Source organism: Pipistrellus kuhlii, unplaced genomic scaffold (genome assembly GCF_014108245.1).
Source record: "Pipistrellus kuhlii isolate mPipKuh1 unplaced genomic scaffold, mPipKuh1.p scaffold_m20_p_6, whole genome shotgun sequence".
Classification (NCBI taxonomy): domain Eukaryota; kingdom Metazoa; phylum Chordata; class Mammalia; order Chiroptera; family Vespertilionidae; genus Pipistrellus; species Pipistrellus kuhlii.
The window spans coordinates 7184727-7208057 of record NW_023425562.1 but is presented as its reverse complement, the minus strand read 5'-3'; the positions used below and the strand labels follow the sequence as shown (position 1 = coordinate 7208057).

Genomic DNA, 23331 nt, shown 5'->3' with positions numbered 1-23331 from the left:
TGTTAATCAGGGTTAGTCTGATTGCGGAATCCTGTTTTTGTGTGGTCTCATTTGCATGGACAGACTAAAGGAAGAGGGTTAAATGATGGCTTCCTTTGTCTGATCTGGCTAGAGCAAAAGAGGTCTTAATATGAGAGGGTGTTGTCCACCATGTAGACATTTGCTGATGCACCCAGATCATGCGTACACCTGCAGTGCTTTGTTTGTTTCTTTGTTTGGTTTTACTGGAAGCATTTATTATGACAAGAAGTGAGAGCTACACAACAGTGGGTTTGCCCAAGGTAAGAACTGTGGCAGGAGGTCCCGGGGCAAGGGCCTCCCTGCCCACCACAGGCTCATCTCCTTCCTGCCTGGAGGAGACCTTTAGCACTGGTTGGTTCGGACAGAGGACAGGTGGAAGTTTATCAGATCCAGACTGTCAGAAGGGTCCAGGTTTTAAAAGTCCTCATCCCATTCCCATTCTTGTTCTGGTTCCCGTTCCCGTTCTCATCCGTGCTCCTGCCCTTGCCCCTGCCCCTGCATGGTCTTGGGCTGAGTTGTGAAGGCCCCTGGGTTCCTGGTCGTCTTAGGGCTGTTGCTGCTGGTGACACGGGGCCCATACCAGCCTGTCCAGAACTGGGTGTCTTTGCCCTCATGCTGGAAGAGGATGTGGCGGACGCCTGGAGGGTAATCTGAGAAGGTGTGAGAGACTTCTGTCCACTAAGCATCGTTCCACTGCTGGATGGTCACAGGTGGGGGCTCGGAGGAGGCCAAGAGGATGTAGTTGGCTGAAACCAGCTGTACTCAGATGTTGTAGGTGCAGCCACAGTCTGCTTTGGGGGAGAACCAGTCCTTCACCACAATGTCAGGTTGGATTATGTCCATTAGTTCCTCCCAGTAGCCCTCAGCTTTGAGGTCTACCATCTGGGACTTGAGGCATAATCCAAAGAATGTGATGAAATACTTCCTGACTTTGGAGTCAGGAAAATCTTGCCCATGACCTCTAGGTAAGCTCTCCATCTTCCAGTGGTACCCCCATTGTAGTTGATTTGCCAGGATCTCATACCCTTTTCAGCACATGGGTTGTGTAGGAGGTTCCTGTGGAGGTTGCACAAAAAGTAAAAAATGTTCCAGTCAGACATAGGCTCATCACAGTCCTCAGTGATGAAGCCCTCATGCAGACTCCTGCGTTTCCAGAGGGTCACAAGGTCATGAGGTCACACCAGAGGCTGCAGACAGGGCAGCAGTCCAATACCAGCTGATGGGCAGGCACGTATGGGAATGTTCTCAGGCAGTTCATTGATGCTGACCAGGGCCATAGCTGGGCTGGGTGCACACACAGGCCTCTGTGTGTATGTGTGTGGTGGAGGGGTGGGGGGCAACAATGATGGTTATGAGCCCTGTCCAAGGAGGTGGATTCCTCAGATCTTTCAGGGTCCTGGGCAGCCTGGGCCTCCTAATCCTGCTTCTATCACGGCTGTCATCCCCCTATCTGTCCTGTTGGCCGTGACCTGAGCACCGGGTGGGACCTGACCGTCAGTCTCTTTGTTTGTTTTTAATACTGTACGTTTTTATTGGTTTTTAGAGAGAGGAAGAGGGGAGAGAGAGAAGCATTTATCTCCTGCCTCTACATGAAAAACCCAAGGATGGGGAATACAAACTGGAGTCAGGAATGAGGGTACCGGTGTGTGCCCCAGTGACCAACACACTTACTTTGAGCAGGAAGCTTCTCAGTGGCCAGACAGAAAGAGAACCCTGGTTGGATCTACCATTCATAATATCTCTCATTTCTAAGATTAAAATCCAGGTATAGGAAGAACAATCCTCAGTACTAACATCAGGTAAGAATTTCTCACAAGTGTCCTCTTATCAAAATGATAGTTAAGCATTCTGATAATAAGCACAATGACAGATCTTCTGGGTGTGCTTCAACACTAACCTCCCCAAGGGCAGTTGTCCACACCTAGAAATTAGTTAGATGTATTCAGACAAAGTGAGCATGGAACGTGTGCCTTATGTTGAATATGTTCAGATGAGCAATATTAACATTATTACATTATTCAATAGGTTCACCGGTGCCACCTGGAAATATGCCCCCGTTTGCCTGGCAGAATTGCAGTTCATTCCTGTGAACACCCCATTTCATTTTCAAGTGTCCCCGATTGAATAATAAAACATAGAGTCATTCTATCTAGAAAGCTCCAGATCTACCTCAGGAGGCCCATCCCAGCTCATCCAACTCCGTAGACATGCATGTTCCTCAGGCCAATGTGATAGTCTCCCCGATGGCCGAGTCTCCTCCCTTAGTGGATCTCTGGACCTGAATCCTTGGAGCTAAGTAAACACTTATGCTACTACATGTGTGAACATGATTCTTGTGTGCAAGCCAACAAACCAGGCAGGTTTACATATGTTACAAGTTTCAAAGGGCTGCACCTTAGACTCAGTGGAAAATTCCAGTATAGTACAATTCTGTAAAAGCAATTCTACAAAGGACAACCTCTTTTCAGGCTGGAAGGTAGCTCTCTCTTATGTGGCTTGAAGTAGACTCAAGGGAAATTAGAATTTTTCTTAGGAAGCCAAGAGTTCTAGCACATGACTACATAGGTGGTGTTATGGACATTTTTTTTTTTTTTTTAATTCATTCACTCATTTGCCTTCTCATCCTCTCACCCTCAAATTTCTCTCTGAGGAAGCATTCTGTTCCCAACTGCTAGTGCATATGTTTCTGGTGAAGCTGACCACACCTGACTTGGGGTAGAATGAGTGACCTAGGTGTAGGCCAGCACATCATATTTGTTGGCTTTTGTAACTGAATCAAGGATGGATACATGGCCAGGTACTTTTGGAAAGAAGCTTGATGCTGAGAGGATGTGGTAGCTAACCTGACATGACCATCTAGTTATCACATGACACCTGGGTCAGTGAAGAGAGAATGATATGATCACAAATGCAGCTGTGTCTCAAGTCAAAACTACTCTTGGACTTAATATGAGCCATTTTTGCTTAAGTGAGAATAACACTTGTTACATAAAAGCCTTAAATAGTACCAAGGCGAAAAGTGCTAAATCTGCCTCCTAAACATGACCAAGATGGTTGGACAGGATATAGTTCAAGGCAGAAAGTACCTGTTACCATAGGCACAGAAAAACTTATATCATGTACCATGAAACATGATTTTGAGGAGCATCTTTCTAGAAAACCTGTTATTCAGAAGTTGCAAAATTTAACCCTTATGTAACACAATGATCAAACCTTCATGGAATTGTTGGCAATGAACTAAATAGATTCTGATTGCCATCTCAAGACGTGAAGGTTTTCATTTTAGAGTTGTGATTTTAGGCCATTCTTTCTGAAAATAGTTGCTTAGGAAGGATAAGATTGTCTACTGAGACCATTCCTAGTTTTTGACAGGAAATTAAACCATCAACATCATCTTATTTCTTAGGTGTTTTCTCCAATAGACATCTGTAAGCAAATAACCCATCAAGGGCAGTTGGGCTTTGAGAATTTTCTGGGACAAATTAATTCACACCCAGGAGAGCTAAGCTCTAATGGCTTTAAATGGTCCATGTGGTTGAAAAAACACTGGCCTGGAAATTAGAAAACCTGAGTTCTAGTTTCGGTTCTGGTGCAAAATTAACTCATGGATTCCCACCAAGTCCTTTTAACCTCCATGAGCCTCAGTTTGTTTTATATATAATAAAACAGAGTATTTAAATTTTTTAAAAAAATTATAAGATTTTATTTGAGCCAAACTGATGACATGCTGGGGAATAAGATCACAAATGCTGTCCTAGTTAGTTGTTGACTAAAGTCTCTTCTGGTTTTACAGTCTCTTTATAAATAAGACTTCTTTTTAGAAACCATATGAGTAATTTGTAAAATACAGAAATAATAAAAGTAGCATGTATTGTATTTCCCTTGTGTTCATATATAAACTACAATATATTTCCTGTACTTAGTCCTTTAGTAAAATAAGGCAAAAATAAAACAAGGATCATTGTTATGAAGAACTAAAAATAAGTATAATGAATGATGCTCACATATACATTACTCAATAGGCACTTTGTTCCTGGGCTATGAATGTGACATGGTCCTTGTCCTCAAGAAGCTTGCAGTGTAATACTTGGATATTAACAATAGTTCAAATAATTAACTTCACCACAAAAGTGAGCATGCAGGTCTGAGCCTACAGAGGGGGGATACTGAAGCTAGATAGTGAGTTTAGAGAAGTCTTCTTAGAGCTGACCATTATGGGGATATTTTAAAGGCTGTATGGAGAAATCTAGGCAGAGGGATTATCAGGTATTGTATCCTATTTTTATTATTATGGAAATAAGATATTTGGAAAATGAATGTATGCATGTAAATTTAGTTTTTTCCCCTCCTGGTGAATTTGCTCTATTTGAGTTAAGGAGAGCTAACATTGATTGAACTTGGACACATGCTAGGTCTTACACTGTTAGGTACTTTACATGTTATCTCATTTAATATAACCTTTTTAAATATGACAGGTAGGTACTAGGAAATGGCAAAGTTAGGATTCCAATCATGTCTACATGTCTCCAACCCTTGATCTCTCCATGACTATGTAATTCCTCTGAAAGAGTGCAGAATTTTCTTCACAGCTCTAAAAATGCGTATGATCTGAAGCCTCACACTTCCTTTCAACTAGTTGCCTACTCATAAAATAGTTCCTGTACTTGAACTTATTAGCTCTCGTTACATCTGCTTTGGATTAGTGAACTCTTTCTCAAGCTTGTTGTTTCAAAAGAATTATCTGTGGAGCTTCTTAAAATGCAGGCTTCCAGGCCTCTGCCCTGAAGATTCTGACTCAAGAATGGATTGGGGACTAATATCTGTATTAAAAAAAAAAAAATTATTGATGTTAGAGAGGAAGGGAGAAGGAGAGAGAGGAAGGGAGGAGAGAGAAACATCAATGATGAGAATCATTGATCAGCTGCCTCCTACACGCCCCCCACTGGAGACCGAGCCCATAAAGCATGTGCCCTTGACTGGAATCGACCCTGAGACCCTTCAGTCTTCAGGCTGACGCTCCATCCACTGAACCAAGCTGGCCAGGGCTAATATCTGTTTTCACAAACATGAAGCATATGAGCAGTCAAATTGTAGGAGACACTGGGCTAGTGTCTACCTAGCCCAACTGTTCTACCCATTTCTAACCCTCTTATTCCAAACCATCCCCCCTTCTCCCCCCTCCCCCCCTGTTTTCCAGCATTCCTCTCAAGGCTCCTGAAGACCTCCTTCCACACTGTTTCCCACTGTTTTGTGTACCAACAGTAACAAACACTCCTGTTTACCAAAGCATGTATTTCCTATTCACGTTTGCCTCCAGGGAACAAAAGCTCCACGAGGGTAGGGCATTAAAAAAACTGCAGTATCCGGGGCGCCCAATAAAAATGAACTGAACCAGCACACACACAACGTAGTTATTATCCTTCGACCTGAAAATACGGAGGAGAGTAAAAGAGAAATGGCAAAGCTGAGACATAATCAGTCTTTAGCAGTCAACTACCCTGTCTCCGTGCCCACTGCGTGCCAGAGGTCCCTTCCCAGAGCTCGCCCTCGGAGGCGACGGGCGGCCACCCAGGCCACGCCGTGCCCCTACCCCGGGCACTTGGCACAGGGACCCGCAGAGCTGCTCCGAGCACAGAAGCGCGCCCTACTCCCCGCGGCTGCGGAGCGCATCGCGGGTCACGTGGGCCGGGGGGCGGGGCCAGGATGCTCGCGGGGGTGTGTTCAGCCTCGGGTCACGTGGTACAGAGGGGCGGTCGCCGAGGGGGGGCGTGGCCGTACCACCACGTGAGCCCGGCCTCCTCGCGGGCCACGCCCCCGGCTCGGCCGGCGCGCGGCTGAAGGGGCGGCGGGGCGGAGCCTCCCGTCACCTTTCACCCCAGCATGGCTGCGCCCGTGGGGCCGGTGAAGTTCTGGCGGCCCGGTAAGGCTCTGAGCGGGATGCTGGGCAGGGGCGGCGGCCTGATGTCCGTCGTGGCCCCGCGGCCGGTGTCCTGGGGCCTGCGGACCCGCTTGCAGGCCTGGCCTCGCGGGCTGGCCAGCGCTGGTCGGCTCTGCGGGCTCCGGCGCCCACAGGGGTCCTGAGTAACGGGGTTCGGGGGTCCGCTCCTCGCCTGGGCAGACATTCTCCGTGACCTTGTTGGAGTCAGTCTCTCAGCCTCTCCTCCGGGCCTCGCTGACCTCCCTCCTGATGCCTGTCTTCTTGCCCAACCCGCGGGATGGGGAAAGGCTAAGCGCCCACGCGTGCCCTGTTCCTGCCCCGGGGCTCCTGTTCCTGCCCCGGGGCTCCTGTTCCTGCCCCGGGGCTCCTGTTCCTGCCCCGGGGCTGCTCTGGCCGGACAGGCGCTGCCGCTCAGGGCTCAGGAGCCCAGGTGAGGGAGCCAGGCTGCCTGAGTTCGAATTTTCCGCTCTGCCCATCGCAGCCCAGTGCCTTTAATCGGAGCCTCAGCTCCTACCCGTGAAACAGGCAGAGTAATAGCATCTAGCGGGCTTGAATATCGAGTACCACGCGTGGTCATGAAAAGGGAAAGTGCCTTACTTTGTTTTGGGGTCGTTCTTGTCCACTCTGAGTGTCTGCCAGAGAGGGAACTCTTTCATATTGGCTGCCACGCACTTCCCTTCTTGCAGGCTACCACGAATCTCAGCCCCAAAATGCTCTGCTTGGGTTGTTTTAATTTCCCCCATCAGGATTTTACGGGATGTATACATGCGAAACCCTGCTAGGTGCATTACTTCCTCCCCTTCCGTCAGTTTCTAGTGAAAATCAGGTTTCGTGTTCCCACCGCTTGCACCTCTGCAGGTCTGGATGTGTGCATAGTCTGTTGCAGCGGAAATGAAATGAGACGGCGAAGGTACTACAAGGAAAGCTTTTAAAGGGCATTTTAGAGTGGATCCCTGAAATTTTGACCAGGCATATAAGTGATGTGGGAGATAAACCCATACAAGGGATGTGCTAATTCTCTTTTTAAAATCTGTAGTTTGTCACTTAACAACAGTTTTATGTTTCAGCATTTCAAGTCATCAGCCAGTTATCCATCCTGAGTCTTATTTGTGGCCAAAACTAAGCTCCCATTAAGCAATGAGATACCCTGTATTCATATGGAGGAGAGTAAAAGAGAAATGGTAAAGCTGAGACATAATCAGTATTTAATAATAGGTCAAAGTGTTAAGTATAATAAAGGCCTGAATGAACTATTGAAAATCAGAGCAGTATATTGTTTTAGTTAAAGAAGAGCTTTATTCCATTATTTAGTTAATTCATTGAGAATATAATTATTGAACACCAAATCTTGTGGCCAGGAGACATCTGGAAGACCAGGGCTCTGCTTTGCTCTCAAGGTTTATTCTCTCAATTATACTATGAAGTTGGGTACCCTTTAGAAGAGATTTTAAAAGAAGGTACAAATAGGTGGTGGTAAGGAAAATGGGTGCTTGAATCAAGCAGTACAGCCCATCCTTGACTACCATTTAGTAACTTGGGGACTTGGCAAAGTCACTTAAGTGCTGAAAGTTTCAGTTACCTTATCTGTAAGTTGGGCATTGAAGATTAAATGAGAGTACATGTAAAGCTGTTAGCACTGGACACATATTAACCATTATAATTATACTAGAGGAAAGGTTCATGAAATTCATACACAGGGCAGGGGGCCCTTAGCCTGGGCTGCACTCACTTCAATCCGGGACCACTGGATTCTAACTGTTCACCTGTCTGCCTACTTGATTACCCCTAACTGCCTCTGCCTGCTTGCCTGATCGCCCCTAACCACCTCTGCCTGCTTGTTTGTTATCTTCTAACTGCTCCCCTGCCTTCCTGATTGCCCCTAACAGTCTCTGCCTCAGCCCCTGCCACCGTGGCTTTGTCTGGAAGGGTGTCTGGAAGACATCCAGTCTATCCAGTCTAATTAGCATATTACCCTTTTGGTATAGATGGAAGTATAGAGGAGAGGGAAAGATTGAATATGGGGATGAGAAATATTTCATGAAGAGTGATATTTTTGAGGTGGACACTGAAGCACAGATAAGGTTTTGTTCCATAGAGAGGTAGGAGAATGGAGCTCTAGGCAAAGGGTGCAACATGAACAAAGGCAAAGTGTGATGCATACCTCAACTATGACCCAAAAAGCCCCAAATAATTGTGTGATAGTGTTATGTGGTAGGGTAAATAGGGTGAGGCAAAAGTAGCTTTACAGTGGTTCAGATGGAAAGTAATACAGTGATAAATAACATAAGAATAAACTCTGTTTCCCATACTTACAACTGTAAACCTTTTCCTCCACCCTGTATTTTGGGGTATAGCAGAAGATGAAGCTAGAAAGACAGGGGCTTCACTGTGAGAGCTCTCATGCAAGTTAAAGAATTTGGATTTCATTGCTTTTAAGCAAGGGATGACAAGATCAGGTTTATTTTAAATATATTTTTATTGATTTCAGAGATGAAAGGAGAGGGAGAGAGAGATAAAAATATCAATGATGAGAGCGAATCATTGATCAGCTGCCTCCTGCACGCCCCGCACTGACGATGGAGCCCATAACCTGGATATGTGCTCTGACTGGGAATTCAATGGTGATCTCCCAGTGTTTCCCAAACTTTTGACATATGTGTACCCCTTCTATAATTTTTGTAATGCTGAGTACCCCTAGTACTCATGAGAACGTAGAATTAGGTGCAGCTAAGCACGGTGCAGTGCACATCCCCACCAAACTACGGTGCAATGCATACCCCCACCAGACTCTTCCCGCACCCCTGGGGGTACGCGTACTACAGTTTGGAAAGCACTGTAACCTAGTCCATAGCTCAACCACTGAGCCATTGCTTCTGGGTGATCAGGCTTATTTTAGAAATATAACTTTGGCAGTGTTGTGCAGGATGGTTGGGGGTGGAAATTAGAGTCAGGGGCACCCTTAAGAGAAGGTACTACTAAAATTGAGGAAGAATATTAAAAGCCTTAATTTTGGCATGGGAGCAGAGAGGAGGAACCTTATTGGAGAGACTTCTAGAGGCAGTTGGAGGGCATGGTAAAGTCAGTAATGACTCATTTCTGGATTAGGTGATCAGGTAAGTGGTTCTCAAATTTTGCAGTGTAGTTGAATCACTTGAGAAGCCTTTAAATATTTTGCTGTTCTGTCATACTTGGCAATAAATATTTTGCTGTTCTGTCATATGGCAATAAATCAGAAGTCAGGAGGGTTAGGAACCAAGCATCAGTATTTTTTAAAGATTTCTCCACTGATTTCAGCAGTACAAATTTTTATTCTTTTTCTAGTTCATTATTACAAAATGCTAGTATTGATCCACTACATTAATCTCATAACGCACTAATGGATCACCATTCAAAATGAAAAACTGTGTGAGAGGGAATGTTGGATTGGTAGGCAGAGGGGAGTGCTATTCTCATCCTTATTTACAAGTGGGAAAATGAAGGCATTTGTGGTTTGCAAGAATTACAAACTTGTTACTCACATAAGCATAGAGAATTTTCCCAAGGGAAAAACATCCATAGGCAACCAGAATGGGCCGTGGGATGTACATACAGGGGAAGCAGTCCTGGTTTGGCTGAATGAAGTCTTTTGTAAGGAGCAGACATGCTTGGTATTGATTGACAACAGCTGTTCTTGTAAAAGATCTCATAACAGAATATTATGCTGAGGCGGACCAGGAGAGGTGAGGTAGTGAAGGAGACACCTCGGAGATTAAACCTTGGTGTGGAAAGAAGGAAGAGACATTTCAGGAACAATGCTAAAATGTTCTAGACGTTTAGGTTTAAAAATGTGTTTTCAAAAGGAGGGAATCCAGAACATAAACAGAGCTGATGAGGATAAGGTATTATTAGCAATGGTTTTCTTGGGTGAAGGTTTCCAGAAATTATTAAGATGTAGTGATGACAATATTATCATGTATAACAAGAGAAAAAAGGACACCTTTTTTTGAGCCTAGACTTTGTTCCAGTTCCTATCTTATCTTTTAACTCGTTGAAAAAAGGTCAATATTTTGGCAAAAACAACACAGCAATGTTGGGTTGCAGCCTGTTGGCGAGCGTCTTAGGTGAATCTGACACTGACCCCATAGCTGAGGCAGGGAGAGACCAAAGAAGGCAGGCATTGGTAGATGGCAGGTTGATAAGCAAGGGGATTTACATATGAGTCCAGGTTTGGCTGCATGATGTCTTTTGTAAGAAGGAGATATGCTTGATATTAACTGACAACAGCTTTGAATTTGGTACATATCATCACAGATTCTGAGTTCAGAATACCTGCGAGATAATAGCTCTGGGTAATTATCCCAAAAGAAGGCTGTGCAGCAAGTGTTTGAACTCCTAGGGAGGGTTTTTATTGATTCACAAAGGTACCATGTCCTGAGGTTGAATAGCTCTAACTTTTAGAAATATCTTCCACTGTCTTCCTATGTTGAGTTGAATTCTGAACCCTGTGTCATTTACTTATTACTCTTACTCCTGTCCTCGGGCCACACAAATAAATGGTCATGAGAAGTTATAGAAGAAAAAAAAAGTTAGGGCAGTGATCGTGAAAGTCTCCTCCTAAGGCAGTTAGTTTTCTTTTCAGGCTGAAAACCCATGAACATTTTTTCATGATAGCATATAGCTTCCCTCTTCTTCACCACCCCGAGGACCAGGTTGTCATTATTCTTACTAAGAAGCTGTTGTGTAGTATGTGGTTTCTTAAAATAGCACTTCCCATCCAACCTTTTCAGTTCTGTGATTCCAATGGGATCTACCATTTATTGCATCACACTCCACTGATCTTGGTGGTTTGGACTGGGCTGGGCATTGGACCTAAGCTGGGAGAAAAAGAGCGTCCCCTATCATTCATGCCCTGTGTTCTACCAGGAAGAATAGAAGAAGCAAGTGCACTGCACGAGGGTAGGGCCTGCCTCCCCAGCGTTCATGCAGTATCTCTTGCACTTCATCCCTGTTGGGTGAGCGAATGCATGATTGGTGAAGCACCTGTGAGCCTGAGCTCCAGCACTGTCAGCAGCCTTGATTTTAGCTCCTAAAGAGGAGCCACCCTAAGAGACTGAGAGGACTTGTTGAGAGGTGCAGAGGTGAGAGGAGGAGGAAGCCCAGGCAGCGTGTGAGTCCCTGGTTCCTGTTGTCCCTGAACCTTGCTGCCGTCTTACAGTAAAGGGACTCATCCTTTGCCTCAGCTAATTCCCATTGGGTTTCTGTCACTTTCATTAAGTGCTGGGTAATAATACGGACATGGAGGCCTGAATTAAAAGCATTGTCTTCTGTAATATACAGTTGTGTGTGGCCATTTTGGAGCCCACTGGGATTGTATCTCCTTTGTTTTTAGAATGAAGCTTTGTATTTTCATAGGTACTTTTTGAGATGCTTTCCTGAAATTAAAGTTTAATATTGCTTAGTAGTTTGAGATCAAATGCATTGCTTCTGTTGCGTACTTAGTCTTTGAATTTATAACTTCTGCACATTTTTCTGTTCACTGTATCAGGGAATCTGAAAATTTTTTTCTGTTACAGGTACAGAGGGACCAGGGGTCAGCATCTCTGAAGAGAGACAAAGTTTAGCTGAAAACTCCTCAACCACCGTTGTTTACAATCCCTATGCTGCCCTTTCCATAGAGCAGCAGAGGCAGAAGCTGCCAGTGTTCAAGGTACATTGAATAAGCATGTTCAGTCTGCAGACCTGAAGCTGTCTGCAAGAACTGACGTGCATAGTGTCCTCTTACTCTTAATGATTCTTTAGAACACAAAGAACTCAGAGACACCCGTCTCTGAAGAGATTTACCTTTTCAAAATATGTGTGTTAGTTAACCTTATAAATCTGGAAAGTCCTTAAGATTATTTTTCAGTTATATCTTTCATATTAAAAACTGAAAGAAATGGAATGATTTTTTTTTTCTCCTCTTTGCTTTAAAATTTTTTTTATTTTTATTGATTTTAGAGAAGAAGGGATAGGGATAGAGAGAGAGAAACATCAATGATGAGAATCTTTGACTGGCTGCCTCCTGTATGCCCCCTACTGGCAGCAGAAGGTAGGGTTGGGGGGAAACAAGCTCATAACCCCTGCATGTGCCCTTCAATCTGGAATCGAACCTGGGACCCTTCAGTCTGCAGATTGATGCTCTATCCACTGAGCCAAACTAGCTAGGACTCTACTCTTTGCTTTCAATTATGGATAAATTCAAACATACAGAAAAATAGAGAAAATAGCACAGTGAACTTATATGCATCCAACTTCAACATATTACCAACATATAGTCAATTTTGGCTTTCTTTTTAAAGGCTATTTCTTTAAACATGATTAACTGGGAATATGAGGTGGTTTCTGTTTAAGAGGTTAACTTCCACTGAGACAGTGACAGAATTTTGGTGTGTTTATTGTACACCCTGTGCACATTCAGAAAGTTGATTTCATTAGTATCTTGTCATCTCACAAGAGACCACAGTGTAAATTAGAATTCAGAATATGTCTGTTTATAGTGAGTCATAGTTCTTCAGTACAGATGGGCCCAGTCCATGGACACGCTTTCTCCCTGTTGCCAAGTCCATGTGGGAAGCCATATTGTAGTTGGGAAGGAGCTCAGAGCCAAAGGCTATTTGAGGGATATTTTTTCCATATATCCCCTGATGTAGGTTGATGAACTATACCTGTCTCACACACTGCCTCTGCAGTGACACAAGTGGTGTGGTCCCCAGCACCCCTGACTCTTTCTCCTTCACCTGTACAGTGCTGGGTGAAAGCTGCCAAGTTCTTACATGTAGGGATTTCTGCTGTCTAGACTGCTAATCATTCCTCTTTTATTTATCACATAAATATTTTTTAAATGTTTTTGTTGATTTCAGAGATAGAAAGGGAGATGGAGAGAGGGCTAGAAACATCAACGATGACAGAGAATCATTGGCTGCCTACTGCATGCCCCTTACTGGGGATGGAGCCTGAAACCTGGGCATGTGCCCTGACTGGGAATCCAACTGTGAGCTTCTGTTCATGGATTGACGCTCAACTACTGAGCCACACCTGCCAGGCTAATTCCTCTTTTATTAATATGTTCTTTTTCCAATGGATATAAAATGGCAGCCTTCTTAATTTAGCCAAGTAGCTATTTCATCAGAGTTTTACATGGCCTCAAATATTTTTTTCTTTGTGATTCCTTTTATTATGAATGGGTTCACATATTTTTCATAACTTTACCAATCATTTGAACTCCCTTTTCTGTGAGCTATTAGTTTATATCCTTTACCCATTTTCTATTGTCTCAATCTTATTTTCTCATATGAATTATTATTGCATCAAAGAAATAAGCCTTTTGGCCCTGGCTGGGTAGCTTAGTTGGTTGTGACCCAAAACATTTTAGTCACATACTGACAGTCTCTGGGTTTCTTTCTCAGGTGATTAACCTCATCCAGTATGTGTGAATGTAAAAACAGTTTGACCCTCAGGAGATGAGCTTGTAGATTCACTGTTGCTTACTCACCATTGAGGGACACAGTTTAAGTCTGGACTGCGGAGTTCAAACCCACACATCATTGTGTGCTGTGTGATCTTGCTTTATTATCTGAGCTTCTGTTTCCTTATCTATAATGTGGAGTTCATGTGTGTGCGTTATATATTTGGATAACTTTTTATACTCAACTGGAATTGTATTAGCTTATACTGACACCAACAGTACCTAAGAGTTGGAAATAGATTCTGATAGTTCTTTTAAAAATTTACTTTCCTGCAGTGAACATCTCATTTCATAATGTTTAAATGGCTTTGTTTAGGTCTTTTGAGAAAATGTATGGCTCTTTACAATGTATGCTTCTATTTTTTCAGCTTAGAAACCATATATTATACTTGATAGAAAACTATCAAACAGTGGTGATTGTTGGAGAAACAGGATGTGGGAAAAGCACACAGATCCCACAAGTGAGTATGTATTTAAATGTGTCTCTGCACTTCGATTTGATTGGAAGGGTTTTGTAACAAGAACTCTACTTAATCATTTGCATTTTTACCATCTTCTCTCAGAGAAGAAGTATTCAACCAAACTGGACATATTTTTATTAAACTATTAAATTTATGATTTCTTTGATTAGTACTTAAGTAACAGTCTTTGATTTATTATAATTCCCCTAGTGGCCTGGTGCACGAAATTTGTGCATGGGAGGAGGGAGTCCCTGAGCCCAACCTGCATCCTTTACAATCGGGGACCCCTTGGGGGATGTCAGACTGCCAGTTATTAATATGTTCTTTTTTGGGATTGGGCCTAAATGGGAAGTTGAACATCCCTCTCTCAATCTGGGACCACTGGCTCATGACTGCTCACCTGCCTGCCTGCCTGATTGCCTCTAACTGCCTCTGCCTGCCTGCCTGATTGCCCCTAACCCCTCTATCTGCCTGCCTGATCACCCCTAGCTGCCTTCCTCTGACAGTCTGGTCTCCCCCAATTGCCCTCCCCTGCCGGCCTGATCTCATCCTTAACTGCTCTCCCCTGCTGGCCTGATTGCTCCTAACCTCTCTGCCTGCCTGCCTGATCGCTCCTAACTGCCCTCCCTTGCCAGCCTGATCTCACTCCCAACTGCCCTCCCCTGCTGGCCTGATCTTGTCCCCAAGTGCCCTCCCCTGCAGGTGTGATCTTGCCCCCAACTGCCCTCCCCTGCCGACCTGGTTGCCCCCAACTGCCCTCCCCTGCCAGCCTGATCGCCCCTAACTGCCTCTGCCTTGGCCCCAACCACCATGGCTTTGTCCAAAGCAAGTCGGACGTCTGGATGATGGCCGGTTGACCCGGTATAATTAGCATATTACCCTTTTATTAGTATAGATAGATTATAAAGGATAGGATTGCTTAAATTGGGTGGGGGGAGCCTTTTTTCAGAAGGAGGAGGTGCTCTTAGCAGACAAAAATAAATAATCCCTAAATCAGGACTCACAGCCAGCCATATGCACTATACTGCCAAACGGGTCATTAAAAAATTTCTTACACCTTACACCAGTTGTTGCCCTTAAAACTCCTCCTCAACCCTCACCTTAGGTTCTGCCTTTACAGTTCAACCAGATTAGGTTCTGATTTGTTGGTTCTTATGCCAGTCAACGTCTCGGGCTTATCTCTAGGCCTGATCAGAGAGGTGGAGCTGATCAGTAGCTGCCTTAGGCTGCTGGCGAATGGGCTGAACTGCTAACCTCTTGGAAAGAGAGAGGCACGGCATCTTGGGAGGTCCAGGAGAGAGAGAAAGACTAGGGCTGATCCACTGCTGCCACAGAGGCTGCGGATCAGCCCCTGCTTCTCTCTCCAGGCCTCACAAGCAGCCACAGCAGCTGCTGATCAGCCCCGCCTCTCTCTCTCAGAGGTCAGCAGTTCAGCCAGCTCGCCAGTCCCCGCCCACCTGAGACTGCTGTGCATGCGGCCTGGCGTTCTGTCATCCCTTTGGTCGTTTTGGACGTTGTGGACCCTGGCGTGCACGCTCTCTCTCTCTATAGATAGATAGATAGATAGATAGATAGATAGATAGTAATTTAATAGCCATATTCTGAAAGTAACAATGGGGACTGAGTTACAGAGGTGTAATGTGTAGTTTTTATCCTCAAATAATTGTAGTTGAGAGGCGGGGTAAAATGAATGTTGCTATAGTTGTAAATAAAAATTGATTGTTATAGAATTACAGAGGAACACCTGTGAAGAGGTAGTCATGTTAAGTTACTGAGAGATTATCAGTTAGAGAATAATAATAATTAGTAATAATAAAAGCTAGTGAGAAAGAAGTATAATAAATGTTACATAAAACAATCACTTTAAACAATATTTAATATTCTTATCTATTTTGGATTTTTAAAATGCATATGATCAAATTTATAACAAATAAATATATATAGCATATAAGTATATAAATAAATCAGATAAATACATATAGTCAAATTTTATGTATACTAATATAATTTAATGTTATATATACATGTATATAAAATCTAATTATTTTATTTTAACTAAAAAATTTGTATTGTTGATATTTACATTGAGCTATCTCTGTGTGTACTTTAAAAATCTTTGTTTGAAGACTTAGCTCTGAAGTAGCCGTAGTACATGAAAATTTTTAAGTCTGGGGAGTCAGAATGTTGAATTCTGCCTTGGTTTTTCTGATTATTAGCTCTGCAAAATAATTTACAAAATATCTGTTGGAACAAGAACCACCTGTCATTTCTTTTCTCAGTGATTTTAACACAATACAGTGTGACCTCAGGGGAGGTGGTGTCAGATGTGTACTTAGATGGGATTTTGTTTGTAGTACCTTGCGGAAGCTGGCTGGACAGCTGAAGGAAGAGTTGTGGGAGTGACCCAGCCTCGAAGAGTGGCTGCTGTTACGGTGAGTTTCTGTTTTTTCTTTTCTTTTTGTATTGCAGATTCTATCTGTATCTTCTATTTCAGTGACTTATTTTTTTTCTTGTTTCCTAAAAGCTCCAAATGAATATGACATTACTCCTTAAAAATTTAATTCTTCAGTTTAAAAAGAACTATAACCTGATTATTTTTATAAAATTGGCACCTGTACATTATGAATTTAAAAATATATATATTTTATTGATTTTTAGAGAGAGAGAGAGAGAGAGAGAGAGAGAGAGAGAGAGAGAGAGAGAAACATTGATGTGAGAGAACAGTATTCATCTACTTCCTGCTCATGTTCCCCAACCAACTGAGCCACACCGGCCAGGGCACATTATGAATTTCTTTCCTTTTTCTTCATTGGCTTTAAGGGAATGAGCTTGTGTTAGTCTTTTTAAAATGTATTTTAAATTAGGCAGAGTCTTTTTTCAAATGTTTTTATTGATTTCAGAGAGAGGGAGAGAAACACTGATTGGCTGCCTTTTGCAGGCCCATGCTAGAGTTGAGCCCACAACACCGGGCATGTGACCTGACCAGGAATTGAACCAGCAACCTGCCAGTGCCTGGCAACGCTCAACCGACTGAGCCCCACTGGCTAGCTTGTGCTTTTAGTGACTGCAGAATTGTGAGGTTGCACTGGTTAATGAGTAGCCTCTCACCAAATCTCTTATCCTTCTTTGCTGGGGGTCAGATGGGGATCTTGCGGTCCACTCCTTATGATTTAAAAGGTCTGTAATGGCTCAAATGAAATTCTCGGCTCTCTGATTTGGGATTTGCTGCTTGCTCCTGACTGCCTGCCTTTCCTTCTCAATTCCTCTGCCTTCAATGTGGGTCTCCCACTGAGACATTCTGTGTGTCTTCAGGGCCTGGGCCCACTGTGCTTCTGACTTCCTCACACAAGGATAGTCAGCCTTGCCTGTAGGGTGGTGATACAGGGAGCCAGCAGCCTGCTCTGGTTGTGAGGAGGCTGGGCTTCTCTTCGAGGTCCAGGCCTCACAGTATTTGGCAGCATCTTTCCTACTTAGTAATTGTTTGGGCTCCTGGTTGTATCCTTCTTTCACTGAAGATGGAGTTTTTGGTTGATAATATGTTTTGTTTCTTTTGTTGTTATAAATTAGCTCTGAGAAAGGGCCATCTTTACCTGGACAGGAAATTCTGTTTCCTTGAGTTATGTTTGCTGTGTACTGGGTTTTAACTATTGTGTAATACTTTTCCCCAAAGTTTATTTCTTATTGTCTTCAGGTTAGAAATTACTGATAAACATTTTCCAAGTCTTACCTGTGTGTAAAAATAGAGATAGCAGTCTGGAAACCACTTAATCTTTCACATTACAAGAGATGACTCAGTTTCTTAAATTTTTCCTATTTATGGTTTGGGATCCCAGCTCTTAATCAGTTTGGATTTTGTTCCAAATTTGTAGCCATGGATAATTTCCATGAAACCACATGCTTTCTATGTAAAGAACCCAAAGTGTATAAATTAACAGTGTAATATAAATAGAGCTGTCAGGTTTGAAATGCTGCATCTCAAGAAGTACTTTGTGTGCAGGCTGAAATCTGAAAACAATCTCGGAGCCTAGAACAGATTGCATAAGCAATTGCCTGATCTCTGTGAGAGGCAGTTACTATTGAGTGTGTTTATTCCACTCAGATGGTCTGGGTCTGGCTTCAAGGCTGGGTCCTGCCTTGAGCTGTGATCCTATCTTATTTCACTTTCTCTCTTTAGGTATCTACCTCATGAGCTGTGTGCATCTTTAATGACACACAGATTGTGAAAGTTTGGAGCACAGTACTGACTGGTTATAGGTGTTCAGTGGTTTTTTTAATTTTTATTTTATATCCCTTTCCCTCTTTTTATTTATTTTTGTCAAAAAATAATATTTATCCTGTCCAATTGATGAGCTTAATAGAGGTAAATATCTATTAAAAAGCCAGTAGATTATGACTATTAAGTGATGTGGTCATAAATAAAGTTTTTAAAAAAGAGTTTGAGGCCCAGGCTGGGTAGATCAGTGGGTTAGAGAGTTGTCCTGCTACACCAAGGTTGTGGGTTTGATCTCCGTTTAGGGCACATACCCGAATCAACCAATGAATACATAAATAAGTGGAACAACAAATTGATGCTTCTTTCTCTCTCTTTCTCTCTCTCTTTCTCCCTCTCTTTCCCTCCTTCTCTTCCCACCTTCCCTCCCTCCCTCCATCTCCTTAAAATTAATAACAAAAAGGAGATTGATAACAAAATATATATTTTATAGCAAATGTATATAAACAGTGATATAATATGACTAAATAGTTTTGGCTTCCTTCTTGTATATTATATTTTTTGGAGAGGATTGGTTCATTTATGCTTATTCTTATAAGCCTATTTTCTCCATCAACTCCTAGTATGTCTTTGTACACATTCTCCATTTGTGCCATTTTCTGAGATTTGTTGTATAATGATCCATAGGGTTGAAATTGAAACAATAACAAAACCGCCCTGGTGAAATGCTGGTTATCGGGAAATATAACCTGCAGGGGTAGAGCCATCTAGGATGAATTTCTAGTTTCATAAGATGTTTTGAAAGACTGTGAGGTGTAGACCAGCTGCTGGATGATTGATTCTGTTTTGGCCTACCAGATCTATAATTTCAAGTCGTTAGGCAGAGCCACTCCTGATCCTCATCTGCTCTTGAATTTCTTAAACACTGATGGCAGATAACTCCTGGTGTGCTTGGCTGGGGAGCTACGTGCTGGGACACTGGGCTCCTGAGCTTGAGGGTGCTGTGGCCCAATGGCCAAAGCAGTAAACTCTGCTTCAGGACACCTGTGCCCGCCCACATTCCAAGCCCGAGACTCAGGGCCTACATGGGCAAGTGGCTTCACATTGGGTAGATGTGCCAGGTCCCCAGGGAATCTCTGTAACATTGCTTCCCTTGTTTTTTTCAATTAGGTAATTTATATAACAAATGTTACACTCCTTATTTTCTTTTAAACTAAATTTCAAACGTTATTGCTCTTTCACTTTTATATATACTCATTATTTCAGTTATTTTCTTTTTTTTTTTTTTGTAAATATATTTTATTGATTTTGTACAGAGAGGATGGGAGAGAGATAGAGAGTTAGAAACATCGATGAGAGAGAGTCATCGATCAGCTGCCTCTTGCACACCCTCTACTGGGGATATGCCCGCAACCAAGATACATGCCCTTGACCGGAATCGAACCCGGGACCTTTCAGTCCCCAAGCCAACACTCTATCCATTAAGCCAAACCAGTTTCGGCTATTTCGGGTATTTTCTATTAATAGATAATAACTTGACTGTCCTTGGAGAGGTAGGAGATTTTGCTGTCTGTTTTTTTGCTGATTGTTTTTTTCAGTTTCTTACACTCACCTTTTGTCATATATGGGTGGGTAAAAAAATCAATAATTTATGGTCTTCATAATATATTATGTACTTTGTTTTCTAGTTTTATTTTATTACGTTAACTTGGGTTCTTGGTTAATCTTCTCATCAGCTTATCTGCCCTTTTTTACTTTTTAATCTTCATTCTTGTCCTTATTTCCTCTTTTAATGGTTTTGGTCTGGGACACTGTTACACATTGTTGTAGATTATCTTGCTCTGGAAACATTCTTTTGTTCGAAAGAGAAAATAATTTGGCCCAGTATTGAATTTGATCATTCCTGTACCCCTGCCTTCATGGTCCAGTGGAAGGTGCTTTATTTCAAGGCATAAAGACATGAACATTTGTGCCTGGTTGGTGTATGAAAGAATAGAGAAGGCTTTAGGAACAGAGTGCTCTTGTCATTTCTTCTGCTTCCCTTTTTGATTCGGCCACCGGAAATTTAGAGCTGAATTTGTAGCTCAGCTTAAATAACTGGCATATCTATGTTTCTAAAGTTTGCTCATTGTCCTTGATCTTTTGAATTTCACCTGTCATTTCTTTGATCCTGACTTGTGACATCTTTACGGGATTCTGTTTTTATTGCGTATGTTCTTAAAATTTGCCTCAAGTTGATTATAGAGTGAGGTGAGTTATAAAAAGTTAATAAATCACAAAGGTTATCACACTTGTTCTCTAATAACCTGCCCTTTTACATTTTCCACTGTGTTCACATACTATTTAAAAATAAGTGACCTTTCTATTTTCCTTAGTGTGTGCTCTGTGCAGTAATTCCTGTGTCTCTATTTTCAGCATGATCTTTCTTCCCAAAGGTTGCAGGGAGAGTGGCTGATGAGAGGGGAGCAGTGCTGGGCCATGAGGTGGGCTATTGCATCCGCTTTGATGACTGCACCGACCCGCTGGCTACAAGGATTAAGGTGAGGTGCTCACGCCGCGTTTCCTAGTGGGAATAGGAAGACGATTATTTGGGGTGGGGGGTGGGGGGATTAAAAACATGCTGCATTACTGCTGATGGGACACCCGCACCATGGCCCTCAGGGAATTTGGTCTGCGGGGAGGTACACAGCCTTGACTCTAAGCATTAAAAGGACCTTGAAAGGAAGATGAAGCCCTTGGTTGTACAGAAGAAGAGGTTGAGGATCTGGGAGGTTGAATAACTTGCCTAATGTCACGTGCCTGTCAGTAAAAGAACCATAATTCAAAGCTGTCCTTTCCTATGTGTTTTTACTATATATTTTCCAACGATCGACATAGCTGTCTAAATACAGAAACTTGCTTATAAAAAGGCCTAAAAGCAGGGACATGGTAGTATAATTGATAAAGTGTAGAATTTAATTTTACTAGTTTAGGCCTTTCTAATTTTTTCATGAAAATGGATTTTACGTGTTTGTTTTTTTTAACCTATATGCTAATATTAAAATAATTAGTATCAATAGTAATTAATGTACAATCAACTCAACAGAGTATCTATTGGATACCACTATGCTGGAATCAAAGTCTAATCACATAGTACTCTAAAAGCATGAATGAGAATGCTCGGATGAAATGAAAATTGGTTATTAGAATCTCAGTTAACCTCTCAATTTGCAATAGAGGCAAATTGGAAATAATGAGATGAGTTAAATGAACAATGTAGTAAGTTGTAAAAAATAGAGACCTTGTTTTCAAAATTTCTGTATTTTGCTACCTTTACATTCATTTTACTAGGTAAAGGTAATATTGTCCTGTACCATTAAATATATTTAAATTAGCTAATTTTTAGATAAATTTCAGTGGATTATGTAACCAAATGGTCATAATTTCAAGGCACTCATTTCTTAACCGGTGGCCTGTCATTGGTGGCAGGTTCTCAGTTTCACACCAGTGTGTCTGTGTGGCAGCTGTACCATCTCTAAGAAAAAAAATTATGGGAATGTATCCTGCTCTTATAAACAAAAAGCAAAAACACTAAGTTACAGCATGTGAGGAAGATAGTTAGCCTTGTTAAACTACTGAACTGTTTGGGTGAGAGTCACAATATCTCATTCTTGCTGCATATTTCTAAAGCATTTGTAAACATTCATTAATCTTAAATGATAATATCTGACATTCCTGAACACTGTGTCCCGGGCTCTGTGCTAAACACTTTATGTGTGCTGTCTTAATTCTCACAGTAACCCTCTGAGGTAGATGCTTCCATTATTTCCATTTTACAAAGGAGGAATCAGGTTCAGAGAGGGGGTTACTTGCCCAAGGTTACTAGTAAGATAGAGGTCTAGTAAGATAGAGCCAAGATCTGAACTCCCCGCAGTCTGACACAACCCATGCTCTTCACAACAGTCCCTTTTACCTTCCTCACATAATATCAGTTGAAGCTAAGGTTAATCTCCTCAAGAGCTGCAAGTCCATAGTTTTTGGGGCATTTTAACAAGTTTTGTCATTCTCATGGCATGCCCTTGGGCAGACATAGGTTGTCTTTGCTGCCTGCTCAGCAGTACCAGTGGTGTGGCGGCCCAGAGGAAGTGAGGCCCAGCCAATGGATAGATAGTAAATGCAGGTGAAATTCAGCTGAAAGAATTGCAGGCCCCAGCTGGAGAGCTCATGTTTGAAGTCTTGTTTGTGAGCGGTTCCATTGCTTGATAACTAAAATGTTGGGGCATTTCTTCGTTGTCCTTTGTGGGAATTGTCTTGTACACTTGCTGGTAAAGAGGTTGTTTAGTTGCACTTGAACTGTTTAGAAAAAAAAATCATTAATGTACATATAAAAGAAATATTTCTAAAACTTGTGTGTTTTTGTTTTTTAGTTTCTGACGGATGGAATGTTGGTCAGGGAAATGATGGTTGATCCTTTGTTAACAAAATATAGGTAAATGTCTTTTTCTTATAACTTTCCTAATGTTTCAAAAGTACAGTATATAAGTAGATTGAAAAGGCAGTTGTGTTAGTAACTGAGGTTCACATCCGTGTTCAGCTGCCCTAAAGCTTTTGTCCTTACCTTGGCTGTTTAGACCCTTGATGTTTTTCTCAGACTTTACAGACAGAAAAGGGCAAATTAAAATCCCTGATGTTATTTGAACAGTCTGTGGATTTGTCCTTTGTATCTTGCCTCTGTTATGTGCCAGGATTAATAGTGTCCTCAGAGTCGCAGCACAGAACTGGGCAGCATTTTATTGAATGTAATTCTCAGAGTCCAAATAATTATACTTTGTGTGTCTTTATCACTCAAGGCATTAAAATTGTCCATCCAGGCTCTGGCATTCTGGGAAAGGATGTCACATTTGACTTCCTGGTACACATGCAACACAGCTGTGATCATGTGGCCCTTTGTGTTACTTTCTGCAGCTTAAAAATCTTTAAGTGGTTGGCCTTGTTCCAATTTGTATGTGCTCTGTGGGTGATATGTTATAATTTAAAATCATGTATTAGATCCTCTTGGAATCCAATGTGGGAGGTAAAACTCTTTAAATAGAGCAATAGATACACCATTTTCTTCACCAGCATACGTTGCAGTCACCATTTTTATTAGCTTAAGAGTTTCCTCCTTGTCAGAGAGGAGTTATTTGTTTCATTTTGATACAAGGTGATTGCATGCGGGCTAAATACCTAGATGTCCTTT

At 42.3% G+C, this 23331-nt stretch overlaps 1 protein-coding gene and 1 pseudogene across 7 annotated transcripts in view; one reads left to right on the top strand and one right to left on the bottom strand.

Moving 5' to 3' along the window:
* Nucleotides 1–214: 214 nt before the first annotated feature.
* Nucleotides 215–1515, bottom strand: LOC118707576 (annotated as a pseudogene).
* A 4294-nt stretch (nucleotides 1516–5809) lies between these two features.
* Nucleotides 5810–23331, top strand: part of DHX35 (DEAH-box helicase 35) — a 55960-nt gene continuing 38438 nt past the window's right edge. For all 7 annotated transcript variants that reach the window (XR_004984321.2, XR_006740265.1, XR_006740264.1 and 4 more), the window contains exons 1-6: nucleotides 5810–5941; nucleotides 11512–11645; nucleotides 13811–13903; nucleotides 16258–16335; nucleotides 20549–20653; nucleotides 22520–22581. Coding sequence is in view for 3 of the 7 variants with exons in the window: in XM_036418038.2 (XP_036273931.1) it covers nucleotides 5902–5941; nucleotides 11512–11645; nucleotides 13811–13903; nucleotides 16258–16335; nucleotides 20549–20653; nucleotides 22520–22581 (512 nt within the window). In the remaining 4 variants the exon portion in view is untranslated. The remainder of the gene's footprint in view (nucleotides 5942–11511; nucleotides 11646–13810; nucleotides 13904–16257; nucleotides 16336–20548; nucleotides 20654–22519; nucleotides 22582–23331) is intronic.